Source organism: Lissotriton helveticus, chromosome 5_2 (genome assembly GCF_964261635.1).
Source record: "Lissotriton helveticus chromosome 5_2, aLisHel1.1, whole genome shotgun sequence".
Taxonomy (NCBI): domain Eukaryota; kingdom Metazoa; phylum Chordata; class Amphibia; order Caudata; family Salamandridae; genus Lissotriton; species Lissotriton helveticus.
In genome coordinates this window covers 14,925,513-14,950,748 of record NC_136066.1, presented here as the reverse complement: position 1 = coordinate 14,950,748, position 25,236 = coordinate 14,925,513, and the positions used below count along the sequence as shown (strand labels likewise).

The 25,236-nt window shown below is 54.3% G+C and overlaps 1 protein-coding gene across 4 annotated transcripts in view; it reads left to right on the top strand.

The window, feature by feature from the left end:
• Positions 1 to 23,926, top strand: part of NAIF1 (nuclear apoptosis inducing factor 1) — a 135,434-nt gene extending 111,508 nt beyond the window's left edge. For all 4 annotated transcript variants that reach the window (XM_078646582.1, XM_078646583.1, XM_078646585.1 and 1 more), the window contains exon 3: positions 22,572 to 23,926. In XM_078646582.1, coding sequence (XP_078502708.1) covers positions 22,572 to 23,044 — 473 coding nt within the window. In that variant the 3' untranslated portion in view covers positions 23,045 to 23,926. The remainder of the gene's footprint in view (positions 1 to 22,571) is intronic.
• Positions 23,927 to 25,236: the final 1,310 nt, after the last annotated feature.

Here is a 25,236-nt window from a genome sequence, read left to right as displayed (position 1 = left end):
GTCCAAGGGAGGGGGACGTGGGGGCGAGTGCTCAGATCTTGGATGTTAGTGAATATGGGATCGAGTAGCTGTCCTTTGTCGTGAGTCGCCTGTGCGTTTTTTAGGCCGAGGCCCATAGAGGAAAGATCTTGTAGGAGTTCTACAGCCTGTTTGTCGACCGGGTCCAGGAAGTGGATATTGAGGTCCCCCAGTAGGAGATAGTTGGAGGAAGTCGTGCAATCCATGGTGATGTGGTCAGTGAGTTTGCTAGGAAAATCGGTGAGTTGGCCAGGGGGGCGATATACAAGCATTCCCGACAGGGATGTTACTGGGGAGATTTGGATGGAGAAGTGGCAGCTTTCACAACCTTTGATGTTACCATCCGAGATTCTACAGGAGAACACGTCCTTAGATATTATGGCTAGGCCGCCTCCTCTACCAACTGGTCTATTCAATGAGCAGATTTGATAGCCCGGAGGGAGTGCTATGACTATATCAGGGCCATTGTTGTGAGTAAGCCATGTTTCAGTGAGAAACAGAATGTCCATAGCGTGGTTTAGAATCAAGAGGTTAATTTCATGCGCATGTTTAGCGAGCGATCTGCAGTTGAGGAGGCCTAGTTGTAGTCCGCCTGGTGCCGAGTCTGTGCCAGGAGGGTTGCAGAAACTGCAGCCGGTAAAAGGATTGTCGCCCGAATAGGTGTAATTGCAGAGGGGGTGTTTTTGTGTGTTCAGGGCCAGGAGCCTGTCCCGGGTGTAGTTCGGGCATTTCGTGACAGAAATGGGCAGAGTAACTGGGCCCGGGTCCGGCTGGGCCCGGACGGGCCCAGACGGGCTTGCCTTTGGCGCGCCTTTGGCGCGCTGACGGCGCGCCCGCTGCGCCCGTCCGCTGCGCGTCCGAATGCGGCACATGATTTTATACCGACAGGGGGGGCGTGGCCAAAAGTAGTGGGCGTGGCCTGTAATCAGACTCACTCACTAATGGCGGTGAAGGAGACTTTTCTTCCCCGTGGCAGCGTTTAGGTCGGCTGCACGGGTGTTTTCAGAGTCTAGGTGAGTGCCCCTAACAGGTTAGTGGGAGGTGTACAAATTCTAAAATCAATTTACACACACTTTAAAAAAACATAAAATTTTTCATACAATTTTTCAGCAGAGCTCCCGGCTGTGCCTCAGGAGTATGGGTTCTTAGAGAGACTGGGCGTCGGCGCTTTAAGTAGTCAAGGGGGCGTGGCCAAAAGTAGTGGGCGTGGCCTGTAATCAGGCTCACTCGCTAATGGCGGTGAAGGAGACTTTTCTTCCCCGTGGCAGCGTTTAGGTCGGCTGCACGGGTGTTTTCAGAGTCTAGGTGAGTGCCCCTAACAGGTTAGTGGGAGGTGTACAAATTCTAAAATCAATTTACACACACTTTAAAAAAACATAAAATTTTTCATACAATTTTTCAGCAGAGCTCCCGGCTGTGCCTCAGGAGTATGGGTTCTGAGAGAGACTGGGCGTCGGCGCTTTAAGTAGTCAAGGGGGCGTGGCCAAAAGTAGTGGGCGTGGCCTGTAATCAGGCTCACTCGCTAATGGCGGTGAAGGAGACTTTTCTTCCCCGTGGCAGCGTTTAGGTCGGCTGCACGGGTGTTTTCAGAGTCTAGGTGAGTGCCCCTAACAGGTTAGTGGGAGGTGTACAAATTCTAAAATCAATTTACACTTTTATGCTTGATTGTGCCTCCTTTTGCATCCTTAAAACCATTCTGAAGCCAGATCTGTAAGTATTCATTGTAAGACTGAACGCAATAACACGAATCACACACTATGAGTGTGGGGAATTCTCGATCGGTATTTTCAAGCGCCATCTTGAATGCTAGTAGTTCTGCTTGCTGAGCTGTACAATCTCCTAGAGATTGTGTTTTAGTGACCGCTGGTTTGAATTTCCCATCGTGCCAGCGACCTTTTACAATCGCACACGCAGCACTGTAAGCTTGTTTACCTCCTACTGCGGGTTGTGATGATCCGTCTGTATATATTATACAGCCGTAATGTTCTAGAGGCAGAATTTCGGTCGGCGGCGGACATTCGAATTCGTATTGGAGAAACTCTTGTGTTTTTAAGTTAGGATCAAATTCGTATGCCACGTCTGTTGCAGCAAGAGAATTAGCCCATTGTATCCATCTCGGATGGAGCGCTTTAGCATTCGGTATGCTTGCTTTTGTTACAGCCTCTAGGGCTGGTATCGGTGTAACGATTATTATTCGTTTACCTTGTGAAAGGGCTCGTTCTTTTGCTATAGCTGTCTGTGTTGCAGTAAGAATTTTTTCCGGTGGGCTAAATTTCATTTCAGCTTTAGTGTACAAGTGTGATTTGAATGCAATTGGTACCTTTTCTCCCTCATTAGAGGTCAGGTATGTGAATCCGCATCTTCCTGGGATGACTCGAATCACAAGGTTGCGTGTGTTATCACGTGTTTCTAATTTTGTTTTAATTAACATATCTGTTTGTAAGGATCTCAGAATTTCTGTGTGTTTTTGAGTCCAATTGGTTTTTTTAAAATCTGGTTTTATTAGATCATAAAGGGGTTTAACCCTTTCTGCGTAATTTGCAATGTATGTTCTTCCGAAATTTAGGAAGCCTAGAATTGACTGTAGGTTTTTTAGTGTTCTAGGTGCTTGGAGTACGGCACATTTCTCTAGGAAATTGTCAGCCAGGCTTTTGCCTTCACTTGATAATTCATATCCTAAGAACAGGACTGTTAGATGGGCAATTCTAGATTTTTTAAAGTTGAATTTGTAACCCTCTGCCGCGAACCCAAGTATTATGGTGTTCACTCTCTTCAAGTGAGTATCCAAGTCATCGTCTGTTAGGTATATGTCGTCGACATACGATAATGCTTCGTCATCATATGTTTGTAGTAACTCTGTTACTCTCGCTGAGAATAATCCTGGGCTGTTCTTGTACCCCTGGGGTAACCGACAGAATTCTTTTTGAGCGCCATTTATTGAGAACGCTGATAAGAATCTGCTCTCTGGTGCTATATTTTGACAAAAGAATCCATTAGAGATGTCTAATGTTGTTTTATATTTTTTGCGCACTATGTTATTCATTAGTGCAGCACTAAGCGAGTTTTGTACTGCAAAAGTTTTGCAACATGAGTTAAGGTGTCTGTAATCCAAAACTAGACGATATGAATTGTCTGGTTTGGAGACAGGAAACAAAGGGTTGTTCATTTGTGAGGTGCAAGTTTCAATCACCCCCTGGTATTCTAGTTGATCTAGAATTTCATTTACCTGTTTTTTAGCTTCTTGCTTGATTGGATACTGCCTTTGTGCAGTAGGTTGTGATTTTAACTGGATTTTGTGAGGAGGAGACTCCTCATCCCATCCTACATGATTTTTATATAAAGCAGGAGCTTGAGCTACTGCCCACTTTCTTGCAAGTGTATATTTTTTATGAATTGGAATATGATTTGAGAAGGCAGGCATAATTATTTCTTCGCCATGTGGGCACTCCCTGACGAACTCTGGTGGCCAATCTTTTTCAGCTAGAAGGATGTCATAGCCCTTGGAGAGATTATCCCAAAAAAGGCCCCTTATTTTCCTAGTCTTATCCCCTTCTATACGTAAAGTTATTTCATATATTTTGTGAGGTTTGCTAACTCTGGTGTCTGCAGTTTCCACCTGAATGTATTCATTCGTGTCCACTGTCTCCAGATGATTCATAAGGACCTTGTGTGCTATGCTCACTTCTGCTGCGCTGTCTAGCATTGTCTGAGCCCACTCTCCGTTTTTCAGCTGTGTCCTCAGTATTCTCGGCATTGTTGAATACTTTAATACTGGCTACCTTCTTTTTTGGAAACTGTAATTTTTTATTTGGATGAGCAGGTTCCTTGTCTTTGGACTTGACGTGCCCTTCCCTGGGTTCCGGTCGTCCTCTTCTTTCCGATTTTCTGCGAGAAAGTCTGAAAAGATTGAGAGGGACGTGTATCAAAATCTTGATATCTATCCGGTTTCTTTATGTTATCCCTATTTCTAAGGTTGTATTTTTTCACAGAGGGCTCCCTTTGGGGAGACTTGGGTCCTTGGTCCGGAGATCTTTCTCTCCGCCGAGGAGACCTTCCTCTGGACTGGAATCTCTTTTCTTTTGGATTGGATTGTTTGTTTCCATCCCAGTTCTTCTTTTGACTGTTTAGATTATTTTTAATAAATATTTTTTCAGGACTTTCAATTAGTTGGGGTTTTACTGGTATTCCACCCAAACTATCTCTACCTAGTTCTTCATAGGATTTTTCTATAATTCTGGCAATTTCAGCTGGTTGGTCAGCTATATCTGGCTCTTTTAACCCCTGCGGATCGCCACATTCGCTGCTTCTCCTTTTATGTTGGCTAGTAATATTGCCGAGACCTGCTTGAAGTCTTTTAGTAATTTCATACCGAGAGTTAAAGCGGGTTCTGGACCGTATTCGTCTTGAATTTGTTTTAGCACATCTGGTATTACCGACATGGATGGTACACCATGTGTTTTTGTGTAAATGGAAGCAAAGACTGTACCCCAAGTGTCACAGTCCTCCACGTGTGGTGCGATTCCCATTGGAAGACAGATAGTCAGAATCCTGTGTTTATCCACAGGGGTGGTGTCTGGAAACACCGCCTCTATTTGGGTGATTTTTTGTGCTAACCAGAATGGTATTTGTTCCCGTTTAGCTGGTACTTTACCTAGGCAGGACTGTATGTTCTGTGGTGTAATTTTATTTGTGTTCCCCTGATGTGGGGTCAGCTGTGGAATTTTAACTACAGGTTGGATGGTTGAAGTCCGCATTACATATTGGACTAGTTGTCTATATATTTTAATTAGTTGTTTTAGTTGTACTAAAACATCTGCTGCAGACATTCTTTCGATGTCTGGATGTGGTGTGTATCCGGCTAGGACCGGCCATGTTGCTCCTGGTCTACCTAGTGGACCGAGCCTGGTGATGTGATTATTATGTTTTAGGGCGCCATTAAACAAGAGCAGGTGCTCTTGGAATTTGAGTGGTACTTCCACTTCCTCGAAAGGAGTGTAGGTATCCGGTGGTTCCTCTATTTTATAATAGTGGAACTCCTTTGTTACAGCATTTGCTGCTGGAAAGTTTATCCATGAATAGAATACCTCTGTCTGCCGATATTCGTGTGCCTCAATTACGAATATGACTGTACCACCTCTTGGTGTCAGTCCATTGTCTATAAGTGTTAACGTTATAGATCTTCTTATGTTGACCGGGATGAGTTTTATATCCGGGTCTGCTTCTTGCATAGTATTATCAGCTTCTATTAGTTCAGCTGCTAATCTAGCTCTCTCTCTTTCGTCTTAACTTTCTGGCATTTTACTGTCAGGAAGGTTATTCTGTTTGTTTGCAGATCAGGTTTCTTATGGAAACAAAGATTAGATGCACAATATTTTGGAACAGTGTATCCTTCAACGTTGATTGAACCAAGAACCATACATAGGAGTTCCCTCCTGCGAGGTTTGGCGGATTTTACCTCTCACCCACTCCAGACGTCTTTGGAGTATTATGGGAAAAAGGGTCTGAGTGAAAGAGCACGACTGAGTTACTCTAAAGTCTTGCGTTAGTTTTATCGCCTATCCAAACACGTTGGGCGCCATGTAGTGTAGTTCCTGTTATCCCAATAGGCTCTGCGCATTGGAATAATACCTCCAATAGTATAGACCTAGACCAGACGTTAACTAGGTCTTCTACTGTCGATATTAGACTTAAAGTTTTGGGTTTGCCAGCTAGCTCAGAGTTCACTAGAAACTTTCTCGAATAGGCAAGGAGGAGTTGAACCTCCCTGGATAGACAAGAAGGGATTTAGTTTCTGACAACCATAGAACATGACAACTTTGCTCTCCCCTAATCAAGAGTGTATCTCTAGAGTCGTGTGAAAACAAAAGACAACTTATTTTACTCAGTCAGTACGTGCATTCTTAGTTTCACCAGATTGTAGAGAAAAGGAAGAGACGGGCGTGTTCAATAAAAGATGTTATTTATTGATCAGTCTCTTTTCTCGTACAAGAGAAATGGATCGATATTATCGCAATACTTTTGGTTAAGTAAAGTGCATACAATAAAAGCAGAATTATGAAATAATACTGTAAAAACATTGATATGGTTTCTAAGCCATTCGTTATTTCAAATGGACAGAATATATACATACACATATACATTTAACTAATAGTACTCAACTGGTGCTTCTAACTACGCCTACCCCAGTGTACCTGACCTAAGCCTAATACGTGGGCGGGGATAGAAAGTAGCAGTTTAAGTTAAGTTTGTTTTGCCAAGTGACTGACTCAAGAATTCTCTGCAAGGGGTTATTCAGTTCTGTACCTGAGATCTAGGATGGTTGAGGGATAGTATCTCTCGTCTGAGGTCTCGATATTCCAAGCTGCCTGCGAGGGCTGCTCGGAAGCGCCGGAGCTGGATTTCTCGGCAGGAGAAAGCAGCGTCTCGTTCTCAGCGCGTCAGGAAGGCGGGGCAGCGCCAGTGGGCTTCGCTCTCTGCTGGGCTTCGGCAAGTCTAGCTGCTCCGATCTCGTCACCACCGCGTGTGTTTGCTTAAGGCAATATCGGTAATATTTATACCTGTAAGGTGCCGAGATTGACGTAAGGATGGACATAGATACGTCAATAAGGATGTCATACGAGCTGGTCGTTAGCACATTCTTTTACTGAAGTTCTCGGTGAAATCAAAACAATGGCCGCAGGGTTTTTCCCAGGTTGTCATAGGTTTGATTTGTTTTGAGAACTCCGTATGCCTTATCAGGGGCTGGAGGAATATTGCTTTTGCCTAATTAGATGGCAAGCGTTATGACCTAATCAGATAACGCGCTCCTGTGCCGTGGTCTGGCGTAATCAGATAACGGTTTCTGCATCATGGGATGGCTGCTAGTTAACTTGTTAACCAGAATAGGGTCAGGAATAGGGGGATCGATACAGAACCTATAGGAATACATCACAATTCCTTGCACTGTAAAGCTCACCGGGGAGGCTGTAGTGCTCCCGGTACCAGTCTTCTAGACCCAAACAGCACAACATGGCTACTGCCGACCAAGGACACGATTCTGCCCTCCTGCTGCTGATCCAAGCTCGAGCAGAGGAAGGCAGAACAATAGGTATCCTGTCACAGGCAGTGCTTTAAATGGGCCGTTACTCACCGGTGCGGAGTACTGGCACTTTTTATTTTTCTCCCCTTGAGTAACGGCACAGTTCCTAGAATGAAGAGAGTACCGGTACTCATGGGGACCTGACTTTAACCCAGGCAGCGCTCCCTTCATCATTCAACTCTTTCCTCAGCAGCAGCTTTAACAAGCACTGCAGGGAATTCACCAGAACACAGCGTGAGCTAGTTTGGAAGTCGTCAGAGCAGAGGTGTGTCTGCAGATGGATTAGCTTATCCATTGATCTTTCACAGTGAAGCAACGATGGGGCTGTAAAATCGAATGTGTGGCGGTGGGATGCACTGTTCAGGACAGAACTGAAGAACATTTGTTAATGCTTTCACCATCGCCACACATCTGAATTGTCTACTTGCAAGGAGGGCTTGTTACCAAACTCGCTGATCCCGATTTTATCGATCTTAGACAGACTGTAAGTCCAGTGAAAAATGTGAGATGCTCTTTAAACAGATGTTTGCGTCCAGTGTTAAACCACCTGGGCCTGCATGCCACATGGATGTACACGGCTGTGTTTTTATCAAAAGCCAGTAAATGTATTGCATGGCTAGCTGGGTATATGCGTGTTATTCCCACTCATGGTTGCAATTTATTACACACTGTCAATGAATGCCAAAAGCAAGAAAACATACATTTTTCATTTATTTTGTACAAGTGACGTGGTACAGGCTCAGAAAACATGTTTAATTTGTAATACGCCTCATCTCCTAACCAGCACTTTATGTCATTGGTCATATTTTTATTCAGAAAGATCATCTTGCCATTTATATTGTGACTTGCAAGCCTCTTCCTTTTGTTTTTTATATTTGTCAACGACATTTGCAAATGCAAGAATGCATTTGGTATAGTAAGTATATAAGGCTTATAATATCAATCATTAGCTGAATTGACACACATGGAATCATGGTGTGTATTTTTTATTACTCATAGTGCAGCCAGATCAGCCTAGTGGATACTTTATTCTTTCTGATATCACATCTGCAGCATGTTTACTCCTTCCACCACTCTTTCCACATAAAGTGGAATGTTGAAAGGCTGAGCCACCAACTGCAATGTTGCTATTGTCTGTCTGTCAGCATTTCTCATCCCAGGGCAGGGAGAGAGAAAGAGAGAATATGCTACTTACTAAAGTTGTGCAAAGTATGTCTCTTCGAAAGCAAATCTGGTTTCCAGGTTTGACAGAAACACCCACTAGAGGAGTGAATAAAAAGACTGGCCGATGAACTCCTCACTTTTTGCAGGTGCGTATTCACCAGTCGTGAAAACCTTCCCATAAGTAAGTGAGCTTGAGGCATCATAAGTAACAATAAAGTGGGCACTTTTTTCCAGTAAAGCACTGGTCACAAGGAGGTGTGACCACCGCCCAGACAGGGTTTAGTGTAGTGGGGTAGGGTGGGAGCGCTTGCCAGCCCCACTCAGTCGGCTTGAGGGGTACATTTGGTGCCCTCCTTGGATAGTCCACTTCAAACCAGCTCAGGGAGCTGTTGGCTCCCACTCTGGCGTGAAACTGGACAAAGGACATGGGAGTATCCTCCCCACTGTTCAACCCTTCCCCTGGGAGGAAACTCTGAATTGTCCCAACCCTTTCCTTTGGGTACTTAAGGGCTTGTAGGTGGGTCCCTAGATTCATCTTGGAAAAAGATTAATTTCAAGACACCACTTCTTCTACCATCTGGGTGCTTTGAGACTGCAACTGGGAAGACTCCTGGTGCTCCTGGTCTCGTCATCCTGCCAGTCTTCTGCAACGTCTGTGTCCGTGCTCCAAACAAGAATCTTCCAAGGCCTGTGCACATCCAAGACACCTGAAGGAATCTCACTTGAAGTGAAAGTGTCCCTTCCTTGCATCTGCAGGCACCTCAACAAAGCTGACCTGTCTGCTGACCCTGAGCTCCCAAGGACTCCGAAAGGTTCAGCAACACAGGAGGTGGTTCTTCACATCCTTCGAGGCCTATCCTGTCCTCTCACCAAGTTTGAAGCCAGTATCCCTCATCGGAGCCACAGGAATCGAATCCCTGTGCACCACATCGACTTGCCGCTGCAAAGGCTTGTGGCTTCCTTCCTCCAAGATCTTCAGGCTCCAAGTAGCCCCAACCTCAAGCATCTCCAGTGCCCAAGATCTTCATCCTCACTGCATCGCTTGCATCGTGGATTGGCATCTTTGATGAGCTGCTTGAGGTCCCCTTGCGACACCAGTGCCTCCAGCCTGTGGGTCCTCTTGAGGGTCTTTGATTCCAGTGGGCTCCCCTGATTGCTCGGGCCTGCCTGAACTCGTATTCTTGTGGAGAGTCACCTGGACTTGCTGGTCCCGACACTGCACCTTCTTTGCTTTCCACGTTGTTTGCATTTGGCAAGGCTTGTTGGTGCTCCTGATGGACACAGACTCCTCCGCTCCTGACATCAGACGTGGGACAGCTCGTGAAGGGCTCCTGGTCTTCCACAGCGTCGCCTGGTCCATACAGCTGCAGCTCTAAGGTCACCGTCAGCTCTCCTGCAACACCCAACATCAGTGGGTATCGTCGTCCGTGCCCCTGGTCACTCCTGAGTGGCATAGACTCTGTCCCCTCTGCTCGCAGGTACTTGTCAGCTTGAATTCCACCTTTGGGTTCCAATGGACACTTTCGTCTTAGCGGCATCTTCCTGAAGTTCTCCATTGAGTTTGACTGCGGTTTCCGATGCCACTTCACATCTATGCACCTGGCTTCCCTGGTGTAGGTATCCTGGTTCCTGGGGTATCCATGGGTGAGGTGGCTCCCCAACCTTCTGTCTTACACGCAGTTTCTTAAGGGTCCACTGGGAAGGGCTCTTCTTTTAAACTGCAACTGTGACTTGCCCATTGGCGCATTGAGCCTGCAATCGTGGTCCCACTCTGCACACAGCCTCCGTGGGCTTCCTGGTTCCTTACCTCGGGTGGTTCCTTGGGTCCCCGGCACTTCTACATCTTCTGGGTATAGTCTTGACTTGCGTCGTGGTTCGCATTCCAATATTTTAGTGTATAGTTTGGTCTCCCCCTGGCGACCACTGTGTATTTGTGCTACTTACCTGTTTTTATTTCAAAGTATTGTGTGCATTGTGCATATCTCCGGGTAGGAGATATCTGATGTGTTAGTGTCTTATAATAAATACATATGTTTATAAATACACTGTGTGGTTCTTTTTCACTTAATGTATACCAATAAGAGTATGTTCTGGTAAAACAAGCTGCTTTACACTCCTTCTGGACTAAGCCTGAAGGCTACGCTCCACAGCTACCCCTGCTGAGAGCTTTCTAAGTTTGTCTAAGAACACCTAACAGAACCATAAGGGTTGCCTGGATTAGTGCAGGTGCCCACTTACACAAGTGTGCACCATATACTAAGCCACCTTCTCACTCATAGGAGTAGGAAAACTTGTGGATGGACGCACGAGCACAAACCAGTCCCAACAGGGTGTTCATGAAGCAGACACGATCACAGAAGGCCTCGCAGCAGCGCAGGGTGAAGCAGGCGCGGTCACCGCAGGCCTCGCAGCAGCGCAGGGTGTTCATGAAGCAGACGCGGTCACAGAAGGCCTCGCAGCAGCGCAGGGTGTTCATGAAGCAGACGCGGTCACCGCAGGCCTCGCAGCAGCGCAGGGTGTTCATGAAGCAGAAGCGGTCACAGAAGGCCTCGCAGCAGTGCAGGGTGTTCATGAAGCAGACGCGGTCACAGAAGGCCTCGCAGCAGTGCAGGGTGTTCATGAAGCAGACGCGGTCACCGCAGGCCTCGCAGCAGCGCAGGGTGTTCATGAAGCAGACACGGTCACAGGCGGCCTCGCAGCAGTGCAGGGTGTTCATGAAGCAGACACGGTCACCGAAGGCCTCGCAGCAGCGCAGGGTGTTCATGAAGCAGACGCGGTCACAGAAGGCCTCGCAGCAGCGCAGGGTGTTCATGAAGCAGACGCGGTCACAGAAGGCCTCGCAGCAGCGCAGGGTGTTCATGAAGCAGACGCGGTCACAGAAGGCCTCGCAGCAGCGCAGGGTGTTCATGAAGCAGACGCGGTCACCGCAGGCCTCGCAGCAGCGCAGGGTGTTCATGAAGCAGAAGCGGTCACAGAAGGCCTCGCAGCAGTGCAGGGTGTTCATGAAGCAGACGCGGTCACAGAAGGCCTCGCAGCAGTGCAGGGTGTTCATGAAGCAGACGCGGTCACCGCAGGCCTCGCAGCAGCGCAGGGTGTTCATGAAGCAGGCACGGTCACAGAAGGCCTCGCAGCAGTGCAGGGTGTTCATAAAGCAGGCGCGGTCAAAGAAGGCCTCCAAGCAGTGCAGGGTGTTCATGAAACAGACGCGGTCACAGAAGGCCTCGCAGCAGTGCAGGGTGTTCATGAAGCAGACGCGGTCACAGAAGGCCTCGCAGCAGTGCAGGGTGTTCATGAAGCAGACGCGGTCACCGCAGGCCTCGCAGCAGCGCAGGGTGTTCATGAAGCAGGCACGGTCACAGAAGGCCTCGCAGCAGTGCAGGGTGTTCATAAAGCAGGCACGGTCAAAGAAGGCCTCCAAGCAGTGCAGGGTGTTCATGAAACAGACGCGGTCACAGAAGGCCTCGCAGCAGTGCAGGGTGTTCATGAAGCAGACGCGGTCACAGAAGGTCTCCCAGCAGCGCAGGGTGTTCATGAAGCAGACGCGGTCACAGAAGGCCTCGCAGCAGCGCAGGGTGAAGCAGACGCGGTCACCGCAGGCCTCGCAGCAGTGCAGGGTGTTCGTGAAGCAGACGCGGTCACCGCAGGCCTCGCAGCAGTGCAGGGTGTTCGTGAAGCAGACGCGGTCACCGCAGGCCTTGCAGCAGTGCAGGGTGTTCATGAAGCAGGCGCGGTCACAGAAGGCCTCGCAGCAGTGCAGGGTGGGAGTGAAGCAGACGCGGTCACAGAAGGCCTCGCAGCAGTGCAGGGTGTTCATGAAGCAGGCGCGGTCACAGAAGGCCTCGCAGCAGTGCAGGGTGGGAGTGAAGCAGACGCGGTCACAGAAGGCCTCCCAGCAGTGCAGGGTGTTCATGAAGCAGGCGCGGTCACAGAAGGCCTCGCAGCAGTGCAGGGTGGGAGTGAAGCAGACGCGGTCACAGAAGGCCTCGCAGCAGCGCAGGGTGTTCATGAAGCAGACGCGGTCACAGAAGGCCTCGCAGCAGTGCAGGGTGGGAGTGAAGCAGACGCGGTCACAGAAGGCCTCGCAGCAGTGCAGGGTGTTCATGAAGCAGACTCGGTCACCGCAGGCCTCGCAGCAGCGCAGGGTGTTCATGAAGCAGACGCGGTCACAGAAGGCTCCCAGCAGCGCAGGGTGTTTATGAAGCAGACGCGGTCACAGAAGGCCTCGCAGCAGTGCAGGGTGTTCATGAAGCAGACGCGGTCACAGAAGGCCTCGCAGCAGTGCAGGGTGTTCATGAAGCAGGCACGGTCACCGCAGGCCTCGCAGCAGTGCAGGGTGTTCATGAAGCAGACGCGGTCACAGAAGGCCTCGCAGCAGCGCAGGGTGTTCATGAAGCAGACGCGGTCACAGAAGGCCTCGCAGCAGTGCAGGGTGTTCATGAAGCAGGCGCGGTCACAGAAGGCCTCGCAGCAGTGCAGGGTGTTCATGAAGCAGGCGCGGTCACAGAAGGCCTCGCAGCAGCGCAGGGTGTTCATGAAGCAGACGCGGTCACAGAAGGCCTCGCAGCAGTGCAGGGTGTTCATGAAGCAGACGCGGTCACAGAAGGCCTCGCAGCAGCGCAGGGTGTTCATGAAGCAGACGCGGTCACAGAAGGCCTCGCAGCAGCGCAGGGTGTTCATGAAGCAGACGCGGTCACAGAAGGCCTCGCAGCAGTGCAGGGTGTTCATGAAGCAGACGCGGTCACAGAAGGCCTCGCAGCAGCGCAGGGTGTTCATGAAGCAGACGCGGTCACAGAAGGCCTCGCAGCAGCGCAGGGTGTTCATGAAGCAGACGCGGTCACAGGCGGCCTCGCAGCAGTGCAGGGTGTTCATGAAGCAGACGCGGTCACAGAAGGCCTCGCAGCAGTGCAGGGTGTTCATGAAGCAGACGCGGTCACAGAAGGCCTCGCAGCAGCGCAGGGTGTTCATGAAGCAGACGCGGTCACAGAAAGCCTCGCAGCAGCGCAGGGTGTTCATGAAGCAGACGCGGTCACAGAAGGCCTCGCAGCAGTGCAGGGTGTTCATGTAGCAGGCACGGTCACCGCAGGCCTCGCAGCGTGCAGGGTGTTCATGAAGCAGACGCGGTCACAGAAGGCCTCGCAGCAGCGCAGGGTGTTCATGAAGCAGACGCGGTCACAGAAGGCCTCGCAGCAGCGCAGGGTGTTCATGAAGCAGACGCGGTCACAGAAAGCCTCGCAGCAGCGCAGGGTGTTCATGAAGCAGACACGGTCCCAGAAGGCCTCGCAGCAGCGCGGGGTGTTCATGAAGCAGACGCGGTCACAGAAGGCCTCGCAGCAGCGCAGGGTGTTCATGAAGCAGACGCGGTCACAGAAGGCCTCGCAGCAGCGCAGGGTGTTCATGAAGCAGACGCGGTCACAGAAGGCCTCGCAGCAGTGCAGGGTGTTCATGAAGCAGACGCGGTCACAGAAGGCCTCGCAGCAGCGCAGGGTGTTCATGAAGCAGACGCGGTCACCGCAGGCCTCGCAGCAGCGCAGGGTGTTCATGAAGCAGACGCGGTCACCGCAGGCCTCGCAGCAGCGCAGGGTGTTCATGAAGCAGACGCGGTCACCGCAGGCCTCGCACCAGTGCAGGGTGTTCATGAAGCAGACGCGGTCACCGCAGGCCTCGCAGCAGCGCAGGGTGTTCATGAAGCAGACGCGGTCACCGCAGGCCTCGCAGCAGCGCAGGGTGTTCATGAAGCAGACGCGGTCACAGGCGGCCTCGCAGCAGTGCAGGGTGAAGCAGACGCGGTCACCGCAGGCCTCGCAGCAGTGCAGGGTGTTCATGAAGCAGAGGCGGTCACCGCAGGCCTCGCAGCAGTGCAGGGTGTTCATGAAGCAGACACGGTCACAGAAGGCCTCGCAGCAGCGCAGGGTGTTCATGAAGCAGACGCGGTCACAGAAGGCCTCGCAGCAGTGCAGGGTGTTCATGAAGCAGACGCGGTCACAGAAGGCCTCGCAGCAGTGCAGGGTGTTCATGAAGCAGACGCGGTCACAGAAGGCCTCGCAGCAGTGCAGGGTGTTCATGAAGCAGACGCGGTCACAGAAGGCCTCGCAGCAGCGCAGGGTGTTCATGAAGCAGACGGGGTCACCGCAGGCCTCGCAGCAGTGCAGGGTGTTCATGAAGCAGACGCGGTCACAGAAGGCCTCGCAGCAGTGCAGGGTGTTCATGAAGCAGACACGGTCACAGAAGGCCTCGCAGCAGTGCAGGGTGTTCATGAAGCAGACGCGGTCACCGCAGGCCTCGCAGCAGCGCAGGGTGTTCATGAAGCAGACGCGGTCACAGAAGGCTCCCAGCAGCGCAGGGTGTTTATGAAGCAGACGCGGTCACAGAAGGCCTCGCAGCAGTGCAGGGTGTTCATGAAGCAGACGCGGTCACAGAAGGCCTTGCAGCAGTGCAGGGTGTTTATGAAGCAGACGCGGTCACAGAAGGCCTCGCAGCAGTGCAGGGTGTTCATGAAGCAGGCGCGGTCACAGAAGGCCTCGCAGCAGTGCAGGGTGTTCATGAAGCAGACGCGGTCACAGAAGGCCTCGCAGCAGTGCAGGGTGTTCATGAAGCGGACGCGGTCACAGAAGGCCTCGCAGCAGTGCAGGGTGTTCATGAAGCAGACGCGGTCACAGAAGGCCTCGCAGCAGCGCAGGGTGTTCATGAAGCAGACGCGGTCACCGCAGGCCTCGCAGCAGTGCAGGGTGTTCATGAAGCAGACGCGGTCACAGAAGGCCTCGCAGCAGTGCAGGGTGTTCATGAAGCAGATGCGGTCACAGAAGGCCTCGCAGCAGCGCAGGGTGTTCATGAAGCAGACGCGGTCACAGAAGGCCTCACAGCAGTGCAGGGTGTTCATGAAGCAGAAGCGGTCACAGAAGGCCTCGCAGCAGCGCAGGGTGTTCATGAAGCAGACGCGGTCACAGAAGGCCTCGCAGCAGTGCAGGGTGTTCATGAAGCAGACGCAGTCACAGAAGGCCTCGCAGCAGCGCAGGGTGTTCATGAAGCAGACGCGGTCACGGAAGGCCTCGCAGCAGCGCAGGCCTCGCAGCAGTGCAGGGTGTTCATGAATCAGACGCGGTCACAGAAGGCCTCGCAGCAGCGCAGGGTGTTCATGAAGCAGACGCGGTCACAGAAGGCCTCGCAGCAGTGCAGGGTGTTCATGAATCAGACGCGGTCACAGAAGGCCTCGCAGCAGTGCAGGGTGTTCATGAAGCAGACGCGGTCACGGAAGGCCTCGCAGCAGCGCAGGCCTCCCAGCAGTGCGGGGTGTTCATGAAGCAGACGCGGTCACAGAAGGCCTCGCAGCAGCGCAGGGTGTTCATGAAGCAGACACGGTCACAGAAGGCCTCGCAGCAGTGCAGGGTGTTCATGAAGCAGACGCGGTCACAGAAGGCCTCGCAGCAGTGCAGGGTGTTCATGAAGCAGACACGGTCCCAGAAGGCCTCGCAGCAGCGCGGGGTGTTCATGAAGCAGACGCGGTCACAGAAGGCCTCGCAGCAGCGCAGGGTGTTCATGAAGCAGACGCGGTCACAGAAGGCCTCGCAGCAGCGCAGGGTGTTCATGAAGCAGACGCGGTCACAGAAGGCCTCGCAGCAGTGCAGGGTGTTCATGAAGCAGACGCGGTCACAGAAGGCCTCGCAGCAGCGCAGGGTGTTCATGAAGCAGACGCGGTCACCGCAGGCCTCGCAGCAGCGCAGGGTGTTCATGAAGCAGACGCGGTCACCGCAGGCCTCGCAGCAGCGCAGGGTGTTCATGAAGCAGACGCGGTCACCGCAGGCCTCGCACCAGTGCAGGGTGTTCATGAAGCAGACGCGGTCACCGCAGGCCTCGCAGCAGCGCAGGGTGTTCATGAAGCAGACGCGGTCACAGGCGGCCTCGCAGCAGTGCAGGGTGAAGCAGACGCGGTCACCGCAGGCCTCGCAGCAGTGCAGGGTGTTCATGAAGCAGACGCGGTCACAGGCGGCCTCGCAGCAGTGCAGGGTGAAGCAGACGCGGTCACCGCAGGCCTCGCAGCAGTGCAGGGTGTTCATGAAGCAGACGCGGTCACCGCAGGCCTCGCAGCAGTGCAGGGTGTTCATGAAGCAGAGGCGGTCACCGCAGGCCTCGCAGCAGTGCAGGGTGTTCATGAAGCAGACACGGTCACAGAAGGCCTCGCAGCAGCGCAGGGTGTTCATGAAGCAGACGCGGTCACAGAAGGCCTCGCAGCAGTGCAGGGTGTTCATGAAGCAGACGCGGTCACCGCAGGCCTCGCAGCAGTGCAGGGTGTTCATGAAGCAGACGCGGTCACAGAAGGCCTCGCAGCAGCGCAGGGTGTTCATGAAGCAGACGCGGTCACAGAAGGCCTCGCAGCAGTGCAGGGTGTTCATGAAGCAGACGCAGTCACAGAAGGCCTCGCAGCAGCGCAGGGTGTTCATGAAGCAGACGCGGTCACGGAAGGCCTCGCAGCAGCGCAGGCCTCGCAGCAGTGCAGGGTGTTCATGAATCAGACGCGGTCACAGAAGGCCTCGCAGCAGTGCAGGGTGTTCATGAATCAGACGCGGTCACAGAAGGCCTCGCAGCAGTGCAGGGTGTTCATGAAGCAGACGCGGTCACGGAAGGCCTCGCAGCAGCGCAGGCCTCGCAGCAGTGCGGGGTGTTCATGAAGCAGACGCGGTCACAGAAGGCCTCGCAGCAGCGCAGGGTGTTCATGAAGCAGACACGGTCACAGAAGGCCTCGCAGCAGTGCAGGGTGTTCATGAAGCAGACGCGGTCACAGAAGGCCTCGCAGCAGTGCAGGGTGTTCATGAAGCAGACACGGTCCCAGAAGGCCTCGCAGCAGCGCGGGGTGTTCATGAAGCAGACGCGGTCACAGAAGGCCTCGCAGCAGCGCAGGGTGTTCATGAAGCAGACGCGGTCACAGAAGGCCTCGCAGCAGCGCAGGGTGTTCATGAAGCAGACGCGGTCACAGAAGGCCTCGCAGCAGTGCAGGGTGTTCATGAAGCAGACGCGGTCACAGAAGGCCTCGCAGCAGTGCAGGGTGTTCATGAAGCAGACGCGGTCACCGCAGGCCTCGCAGCAGCGCAGGGTGTTCATGAAGCAGACGCGGTCACCGCAGGCCTCGCAGCAGCGCAGGGTGTTCATGAAGCAGACGCGGTCACCGCAGGCCTCGCACCAGTGCAGGGTGTTCATGAAGCAGACGCGGTCACCGCAGGCCTCGCAGCAGCGCAGGGTGTTCATGAAGCAGACGCGGTCACCGCAGGCCTCGCAGCAGCGCAGGTTGTTCATGAAGCAGACGCGGTCACAGGCGGCCTCGCAGCAGTGCAGGGTGAAGCAGACGCGGTCACCGCAGGCCTCGCAGCAGTGCAGGGTGTTCATGAAGCAGAGGCGGTCACCGCAGGCCTCGCAGCAGTGCAGGGTGTTCATGAAGCAGACACGGTCACAGAAGGCCTCGCAGCAGCGCAGGGTGTTCATGAAGCAGACGCAGTCACAGAAGGCCTCACAGCAGTGCAGGGTGTTCATGAAGCAGACGCGGTCACCGCAGGCCTCGCAGCAGCGCAGGGTGTTCATGAAGCAGACGCGGTCACAGGCGGCCTCGCAGCAGTGCAGGGTGAAGCAGACGCGGTCACCGCAGGCCTCGCAGCAGTGCAGGGTGTTCATGAAGCAGAGGCGGTCACCGCAGGCCTCGCAGCAGTGCAGGGTGTTCATGAAGCAGACGCGGTCACAGAAGGCCTCGCAGCAGTGCAGGGTGTTCATGAAGCAGACGCGGTCACAGAAGGCCTTGCAGCAGCGCAGGGTGAAGCAGACGCGGTCACAGAAGGCCTTGCAGCAGCGCAGGGTGAAGCAGACGCGGTCACCGCAGGCCTCGCAGCAGTGCAGGGTGTTCATGAAGCAGAGGCGGTCACCGCAGGCCTCGCAGCAGTGCAGGGTGTTCATGAAGCAGACGCGGTCACAGAAGGCCTCGCAGCAGTGCAGGGTGTTCATGAAGCAGACGCGGTCACAGAAGGCCTCGCAGCAGTGCAGGGTGTTCATGAAGCAGACGCGGTCACAGAAGGCCTTGCAGCAGCGCAGGGTGAAGCAGACGCGGTCACAGAAGGCCTTGCAGCAGCGCAGGGTGAAGCAGACGCGGTCACCGCAGGCCTCGCAGCAGTGCAGGGTGTTCATGAAGCAGAGGCGGTCACCGCAGGCCTCGCAGCAGTGCAGGGTGTTCATGAAGCAGACGCGGTCACAGAAGGCCTCGCAGCAGTGCAGGGTGTTCATGAAGCAGACGCGGTCACAGAAGGCCTTGCAGCAGTGCAGGGTGTTCATGAAGCAGACACGGTCACCGCAGGCCTCGCAGCAGCGCAGGGTGTTCATGAAGCAGACGCGGTCACAGAAGGCCTCGCAGCAGCGCAGGGTGTTCATGAAGCAGACGCGGTCACAGAAGGCCTCGCAGCAGTGCAGGGTGTTCATGAAGCAGACGCGGTCACAGAAGGCCTTGCAGCAGTGCAGGGTGTTCATGAAGCAGACACGGTCACCGCAGGCCTCGCAGCAGCGCAGGGTGTTCATGAAGCAGACACGGTCACAGAAGGCCTCGCAGCAGCGCAGGGTGTTCATGAAGCAGACACGGTCACCGCAGGCCTCGCAGCAGCGCAGGGTGTTCATGAAGCAGACGCGGTCACAGAAGGCACGCAGCAGCGCAGGGTGTTCATGAAGCAGACGCGGTCACAGAAGGCCTCGCAGCAGCGCAGGGTGTTCATGAAGCAGACGCGGTCACAGAAGGCCTCGCAGCAGCGCAGGGTGTTCATGAAGCAGACGCGGTCACAGAAGGCCTCGCAGCAGTGCAGGGTGTTCATGAAGCAGACGCGGTCACAGAAGGCCTCGCAGCAGTGCAGGGTGTTCATGAAGCAGACGCGGTCACAGAAGGCCTTGCAGCAGTGCAGGGTGTTCATGAAGCAGACACGGTCACCGCAGGCCTCGCAGCAGCGCAGCGTGTTCATGAAGCAGACACGGTCACAGAAGGCCTCGCAGCAGCGCAGGGTGTTCATGAAGCAGACGCGGTCACAGAAGGCCTCGCAGCAGTGCAGGGTGTTCATGAAGCAGACACGGTCACCGCAGGCCTCGCAGCAGCGCAGGGTGTTCATGAAGCAGACGCGGTCACAGAAGGCACGCAGCAGCGCAGGGTGTTCATGAAGCAGACGCGGTCACAGAAGGCCTCGCAGCAGTGCAGGGTGTTCATGAAGCAGACGCGGTCACAGAAGGCCTCGCAGCAGCGCAGGGTGTTCATGAAGCAGACGCGGTCACAGAAGGCCTCGCAGCAGTGCAGGGTGTTCATGAAGCAGACGCGGTCACCGCAGGCCTCGCAGCAGTGCAGGGTGTTCATGAAGCAGACGCGGTCACCGCAGGCCTCGCAGCAGTGCAGGGTGTTCATGAAGCAGAAGCGGTCACAGAAGGCCTCGCAGCAGCGCAGGGTGTTCATGAAGCAGACGCGGTCACAGAAGGCCTCGCAGCAGTGCAGGGTGTTCATGAAGCAGACACGGTCACAGAAGGCCTCGCAGCAGCGCAGGGTGTTCATGAAGCAGACACGGTCACAGAAGGCCTCGCAGCAGCGCAGGCCTCGCAGCAGCGCAGGGTGTTCATGAAGCAGACGCGGTCACAGAAAGCCTCGCAGCAGTGCAGGGTGTTCATGAAGCAGAGGCGGTCACCGCAGGCCTCGCAGCAGCGCAGGGTGTTCATGAAGCAGACGCGGTCACCGCAGGCCTCGCACCAGTGCAGGGTGTTCATGAAGCAGACGCGGTCACCGCAGGACTCGCAGCAGCGCAGGGTGTTCATGAAGCAGACGCGGTCACCGCAGGCCTCGCAGCAGCGCAGGGTGTTCATGAAGCAGACGCGGTCACAGAAGGCCTCGCAGCAGCGCAGGGTGTTCATGAAGCAGACGCGGTCACAGAAGGCGCAGCAGCGCAGGGTGTTCATGAAGCAGACGCGGTCACAGAAGGCCTCGCAGCAGTGCAGGGTGTTCATGAAGCAGACGCGGTCACAGAAGGCCTCGCAGCAGTGCAGGGTGTTCATGAAGCAGACGCGGTCACAGAAGGCCTCGCAGCAGTGCAGGGTGTTCATGAAGCAGACGCGGTCACAGAAGGCCTCGCAGCAGTGCAGGGTGTTCATGAAGCAGACGCGGTCACCGCAGGCCTCGCAGCAGCGCAGGGTGTTCATGAAGCAGACGCGGTCACCGCAGGCCTCGCAGCAGCGCAGGGTGTTCATGAAGCAGACGCGGTCACAGAAGGCCTCGCAGCAGCGCAGGGTGTTCATGAAGCAGACGCGGTCACAGAAGGCCTCGCAGCAGTGCAGGGTGTTCATGAAGCAGACGCGGTCACAGAAGGCCTCGCAGCAGCGCAGGGTGTTCATGAAGCAGACGCGGTCACAGAAGGCCTCGCAGCAGCGCAGGGTGTTCATGAAGCAGACGCGGTCACAGAAGGCCTCGCAGCAGTGCAGGGTGTTCATGAAGCAGACGCGGTCACAGAAGGCCTCGCAGCAGTGCAGGGTGTTCATGAAGCAGACGCGGTCACAGAAGGCCTCGCAGCAGTGCAGGGTGTTCATGAAGCAGACGCGGTCACCGCAGGCCTCGCAGCAGCGCAGGGTGTTCATGAAGCAGACGCGGTCACAGGCGGCCTCGCAGCAGTGCAGGGTGTTCATGAAGCAGACGCGGTCACAGGCGGCCTCGCAGCAGTGCAGGGTGTTCATGAAGCAGACGCGGTCACAGAAGGCCTCGCAGCAGCGCAGGGTGTTCATGAAGCAGACGCGGTCACAGAAGGCCTCACAGCAGTGCAGGGTGTTCATGAAGCAGACGCGGTCACAGGCGGCCTCGCAGCAGTGCAGGGTGTTCATGAAGCAGACGCGGTCACAGGCGGCCTCGCAGCAGTGCAGGGTGTTCATGAAGCAGACGCGGTCACGGAAGGCCTCGCAGCAGCGCAGGCCTCCCAGCAGTGCGGGGTGTTCATGAAGCAGACGCGGTCACAGAAGGCCTCGCAGCAGCGCAGGGTGTTCATGAAGCAGACGCGGTCACAGAAGGCCTCGCAGCAGCGCAGGGTGTTCATGAAGCAGACACGGTCACAGAAGGCCTCGCAGCAGCGCAGGCCTCGCAGCAGTGCAGGGTGTTCATGAAGCAGACGCGGTCACAGGCGGCCTCGCAGCAGTGCAGGGTGTTCATGAAGCAGACGCGGTCACGGAAGGCCTCGCAGCAGCGCAGGCCTCCCAGCAGTGCGGGGTGTTCATGAAGCAGACGCGGTCACAGAAGGCCTCGCAGCAGCGCAGGGTGTTCATGAAGCAGACGCGGTCACAGAAGGCCTTGCAGCAGTGCAGGGTGTTCATGAAGCAGACGCGGTCACCACAGGCCTCGCAGCAGCGCAGGGTGTTCATGAAGCAGACGCGGTCACCGCAGGCCTCGCAGCAGCGCAGGGTGTTCATGAAGCAGACGCGGTCACAGAAGGCCTCGCAGCAGCGCAGGGTGTTCATGAAGCAGACGCGGTCACAGAAGGCCTCGCAGCAGTGCAGGGTGTTCATGAAGCAGACGCGGTCACCGCAGGCCTCGCAGCAGCGCAGGGTGTTCATGAAGCAGACGCGGTCACAGGCGGCCTCGCAGCAGTGCAGGGTGTTCATGAAGCAGACGCGGTCACAGGCGGCCTCGCAGCAGTGCAGGGTGTTCATGAAGCAGACGCGGTCACAGAAGGCCTCGCAGCAGCGCAGGGTGTTCATGAAGCAGACGCGGTCACAGAAGGCCTCACAGCAGTGCAGGGTGTTCATGAAGCAGACGCGGTCACAGGCGGCCTCGCAGCAGTGCAGGGTGTTCATGAAGCAGACGCGGTCACAGGCGGCCTCGCAGCAGTGCAGGGTGTTCATGAAGCAGACGCGGTCACAGAAGGCCTCGCAGCAGCGCAGGGTGTTCATGAAGCAGACGCGGTCACAGAAGGCCTCGCAGCAGCGCAGGGTGTTCATGAAGCAGACGCGGTCACAGAAGGCCTCGCAGCAGCGCAGGGTGTTCATGAAGCAGACGCGGTCACAGGCGGCCTCGCAGCAGTGCAGGGTGTTCATGAAGCAGACGCGGTCACAGAAGGCCTCGCAGCAGTGCAGGGTGTTCATGAAGCAGACGCGGTCACAGAAGGCCTCGCAGCAGTGCAGGGTGTTCATGAAGCAGACGCGGTCACAGAAGGCCTCGCAGCAGTGCAGGGTGGGAGTATCCTGGCACATAGACAATAACATGTGAGAGCATTTGCTGCTTTGCCAGTGGCAAAGAGTTAGCTGTGAGAGGAACTGACATGTTTTCTTTCTCTCTTTGCAGTCCCAGCTGAGACAACATACCACACTCTAGATGATGGTGTGGTGGAGTACTGCACAACGGAGACCCCTACCACGATCACAGCGGAGGCGCCGGTGGAGATAACCACGCACCAGGCAGAGGTCTCTGTGAAACCGCAGGAACTGAAGAGTCGAATCGCCTTAAATTCAGCAAAATTATTGCAGGAGCAGCGAGTGACCAACTTGCACGTGAAAGAGATTGCACAGCACCTTGAGCAACAGAACGACTTACTGCAGATGATTCGCCGCTCGCAGGAAATGCAGGCATGCGCTCAAGAGAGGCAGGCGCAGGCCATGGAGGGGAGCCAGGCAGCGCTGACCGCCCTCATCCAGGTGTTGCGGCCCATGATCAAGGACTTCCGCAGGTTCCTGCAGAGCCACACATCAAGTCCATCTGCAGCTGCCGATGCCACTCAGGGAGGTATAAATGGGCAGCAAAGCAGCCTTCTGCCGTGAGAGCGCTGGACCCAGCTCATGCCTCCAGGACACAGCCATTAAACACAGTAGACCATGATGAGCGAGGCAAGGCCATGCTGTATCAGACACTCCGCGGGGCTCACAGTAACCTGAGACCTGAGGAGATGCATCTGAGGAGCACCTCAGCATCTCACTGTCTTCAGGCAGCAGCCGCTCAGTCATCAGCGCTTTTACGTCCTCTTTGCTTTGTCTTAAGCCAAGAGCATTCATTCTGGCGTTGGTGCCTTGAGAAGTACAAAATGTCTGAGTGTCTGAATTACAACCAGTTGCAAGGAAGGTAGCTGGACTGGTTCTCCTCAGCCTGGCTGTGCTCAGCGTCCCTCAGCTGGATTTACAGACCGCGCTCTTTTTGGAAGTGACTCCTATGTAGACTATTCCCAACCCTGCCTCCCGTCTGGCCCTTGTGAGCAGTGAAAGGTGACTGATGGCGCCGACGACGCCCTACTAACCGAAGGTGGTGCAGCCCTTGTCGCTTTTCTCTCATTGCACATAATGATCATTGCCCTGTTCCATTGGATACCAAGGGGGGGGCAAAGAGCCACTAAGCTTTCTTTGCTCCCGTTGGACTGGTTCTTCTCTGGACCTCAGTCTCTGCTGCTTCCCTCCACTGATCGTAACCTACAATGCACGGACTCTTCTGGTAGTGTGAAGTAGGTTCTATGTCACCAAACTCCTGCTATCTGAAAACTTCAAGGCGGGTGGGATACTGGGACATGGAGAAAGGGGTGTCTGTCTCGCCGAGTGCAATGATGTGATGGACGGCTTGGTAGAATGTCTTCCCAGTGCCTTCTTCGCTTGTCCCTGCTTCTCACAAATGTAAATAATTCTTTTCAGTAAAGTGTTTTTTAAATAACTATAAAATAGCTGTTTGTTTGTTTTGTTGTTTGTTTTGTTCCCCAACAGATAGATGTTAAGCCTCAAGTCTGTTGCAGATAATGTTACATTTCAGCAGCTGGAGGGGGGATACCACTTCACCATAAGTTCACCACTGAAGCACGGGAGAATGCGACACCCCGTCGTCCACTCTGGAGCTGATCAAAATGCAGAATAAATCTCACCTCCACCATATAGTAACATAGTACCTTATACCAACCTCAGAAAGCACTCTATAATCATTGCAAAGTGTCAAACCTCCACCTCTGATTCCATCCCATGAACATGCAAGATCAGGAAGAGACATCACAGAGCCAGGGGATGAGACATGGTTTACGACAGTCACCTTGCTTGCAAGGACTCGGCAGACACCTCCAGGGCAGTTGTGGCTGTAGATACACATGCTGTGCATACGTCCTCCATCTAGTGTCTGGCTCAGATGATTGCAAGTTGTTTTTCTTCTTCCAAGAATGTTTTTGAGTCACACAGATGTGTGACTCCTCCTCCAGGATAGTCGGTTGGTAGAATGGCCAAGAGCATGTGCGCTCTCCCCTCTTTATTAGGTCTCGCGCCTGCTGTCGCAAAGCGAGTCTATTGCAATCGTTTCAGTCCTTTCAGCTTTCAAGGACTACCCAGAGGAGACAAGAGACTGGCACACGCACGCAGCCTGCCGGAATCGGATCAGGTTGCGCGCGTGAACACGCGCTCCGATTCCGGCAGGCTGTACACACACACAATAAAGATAAACGCGCACACACAAACAAACAGGTACACACAGACACACGTACACAGACACAGACACACGCACACACACACACACACGTACACACACACGCGCACACACACACAGACATATGTAGACACATTCGCACACACACAACACTCACACACACAGAACCCCCTGCCGCCGCGCATATACACACGCACGCACACACATAGAGACCGCCGCCGCGCATACACACACGCACACACACATAGAGAACCCGCCGCCCCTGCCGCCGTGCGCACACACACACACACATACACACATAAACCCCCCCCCCCCCGGCGCTTACACACACACATCCCCTACCTCGTCTCGGCGTGTCTTCGCGCTCCCTTGCCCCCGCTCTTCTGGTGCGCGCACCACTGGTTTCGATTCCCGCGTCGGCTCCTCTGTGGTGCGCGCGCACCACAGGTTTCGATTCCGTGCCAACGCATTGTTTACATAGTCCAGTGTAATGTCTTTAGAGAGCGCACTGGTTTCGCCTAAGTTTGTGTTCTGTTGCAGAATACCACTTCGAATTTATCTAGATGAC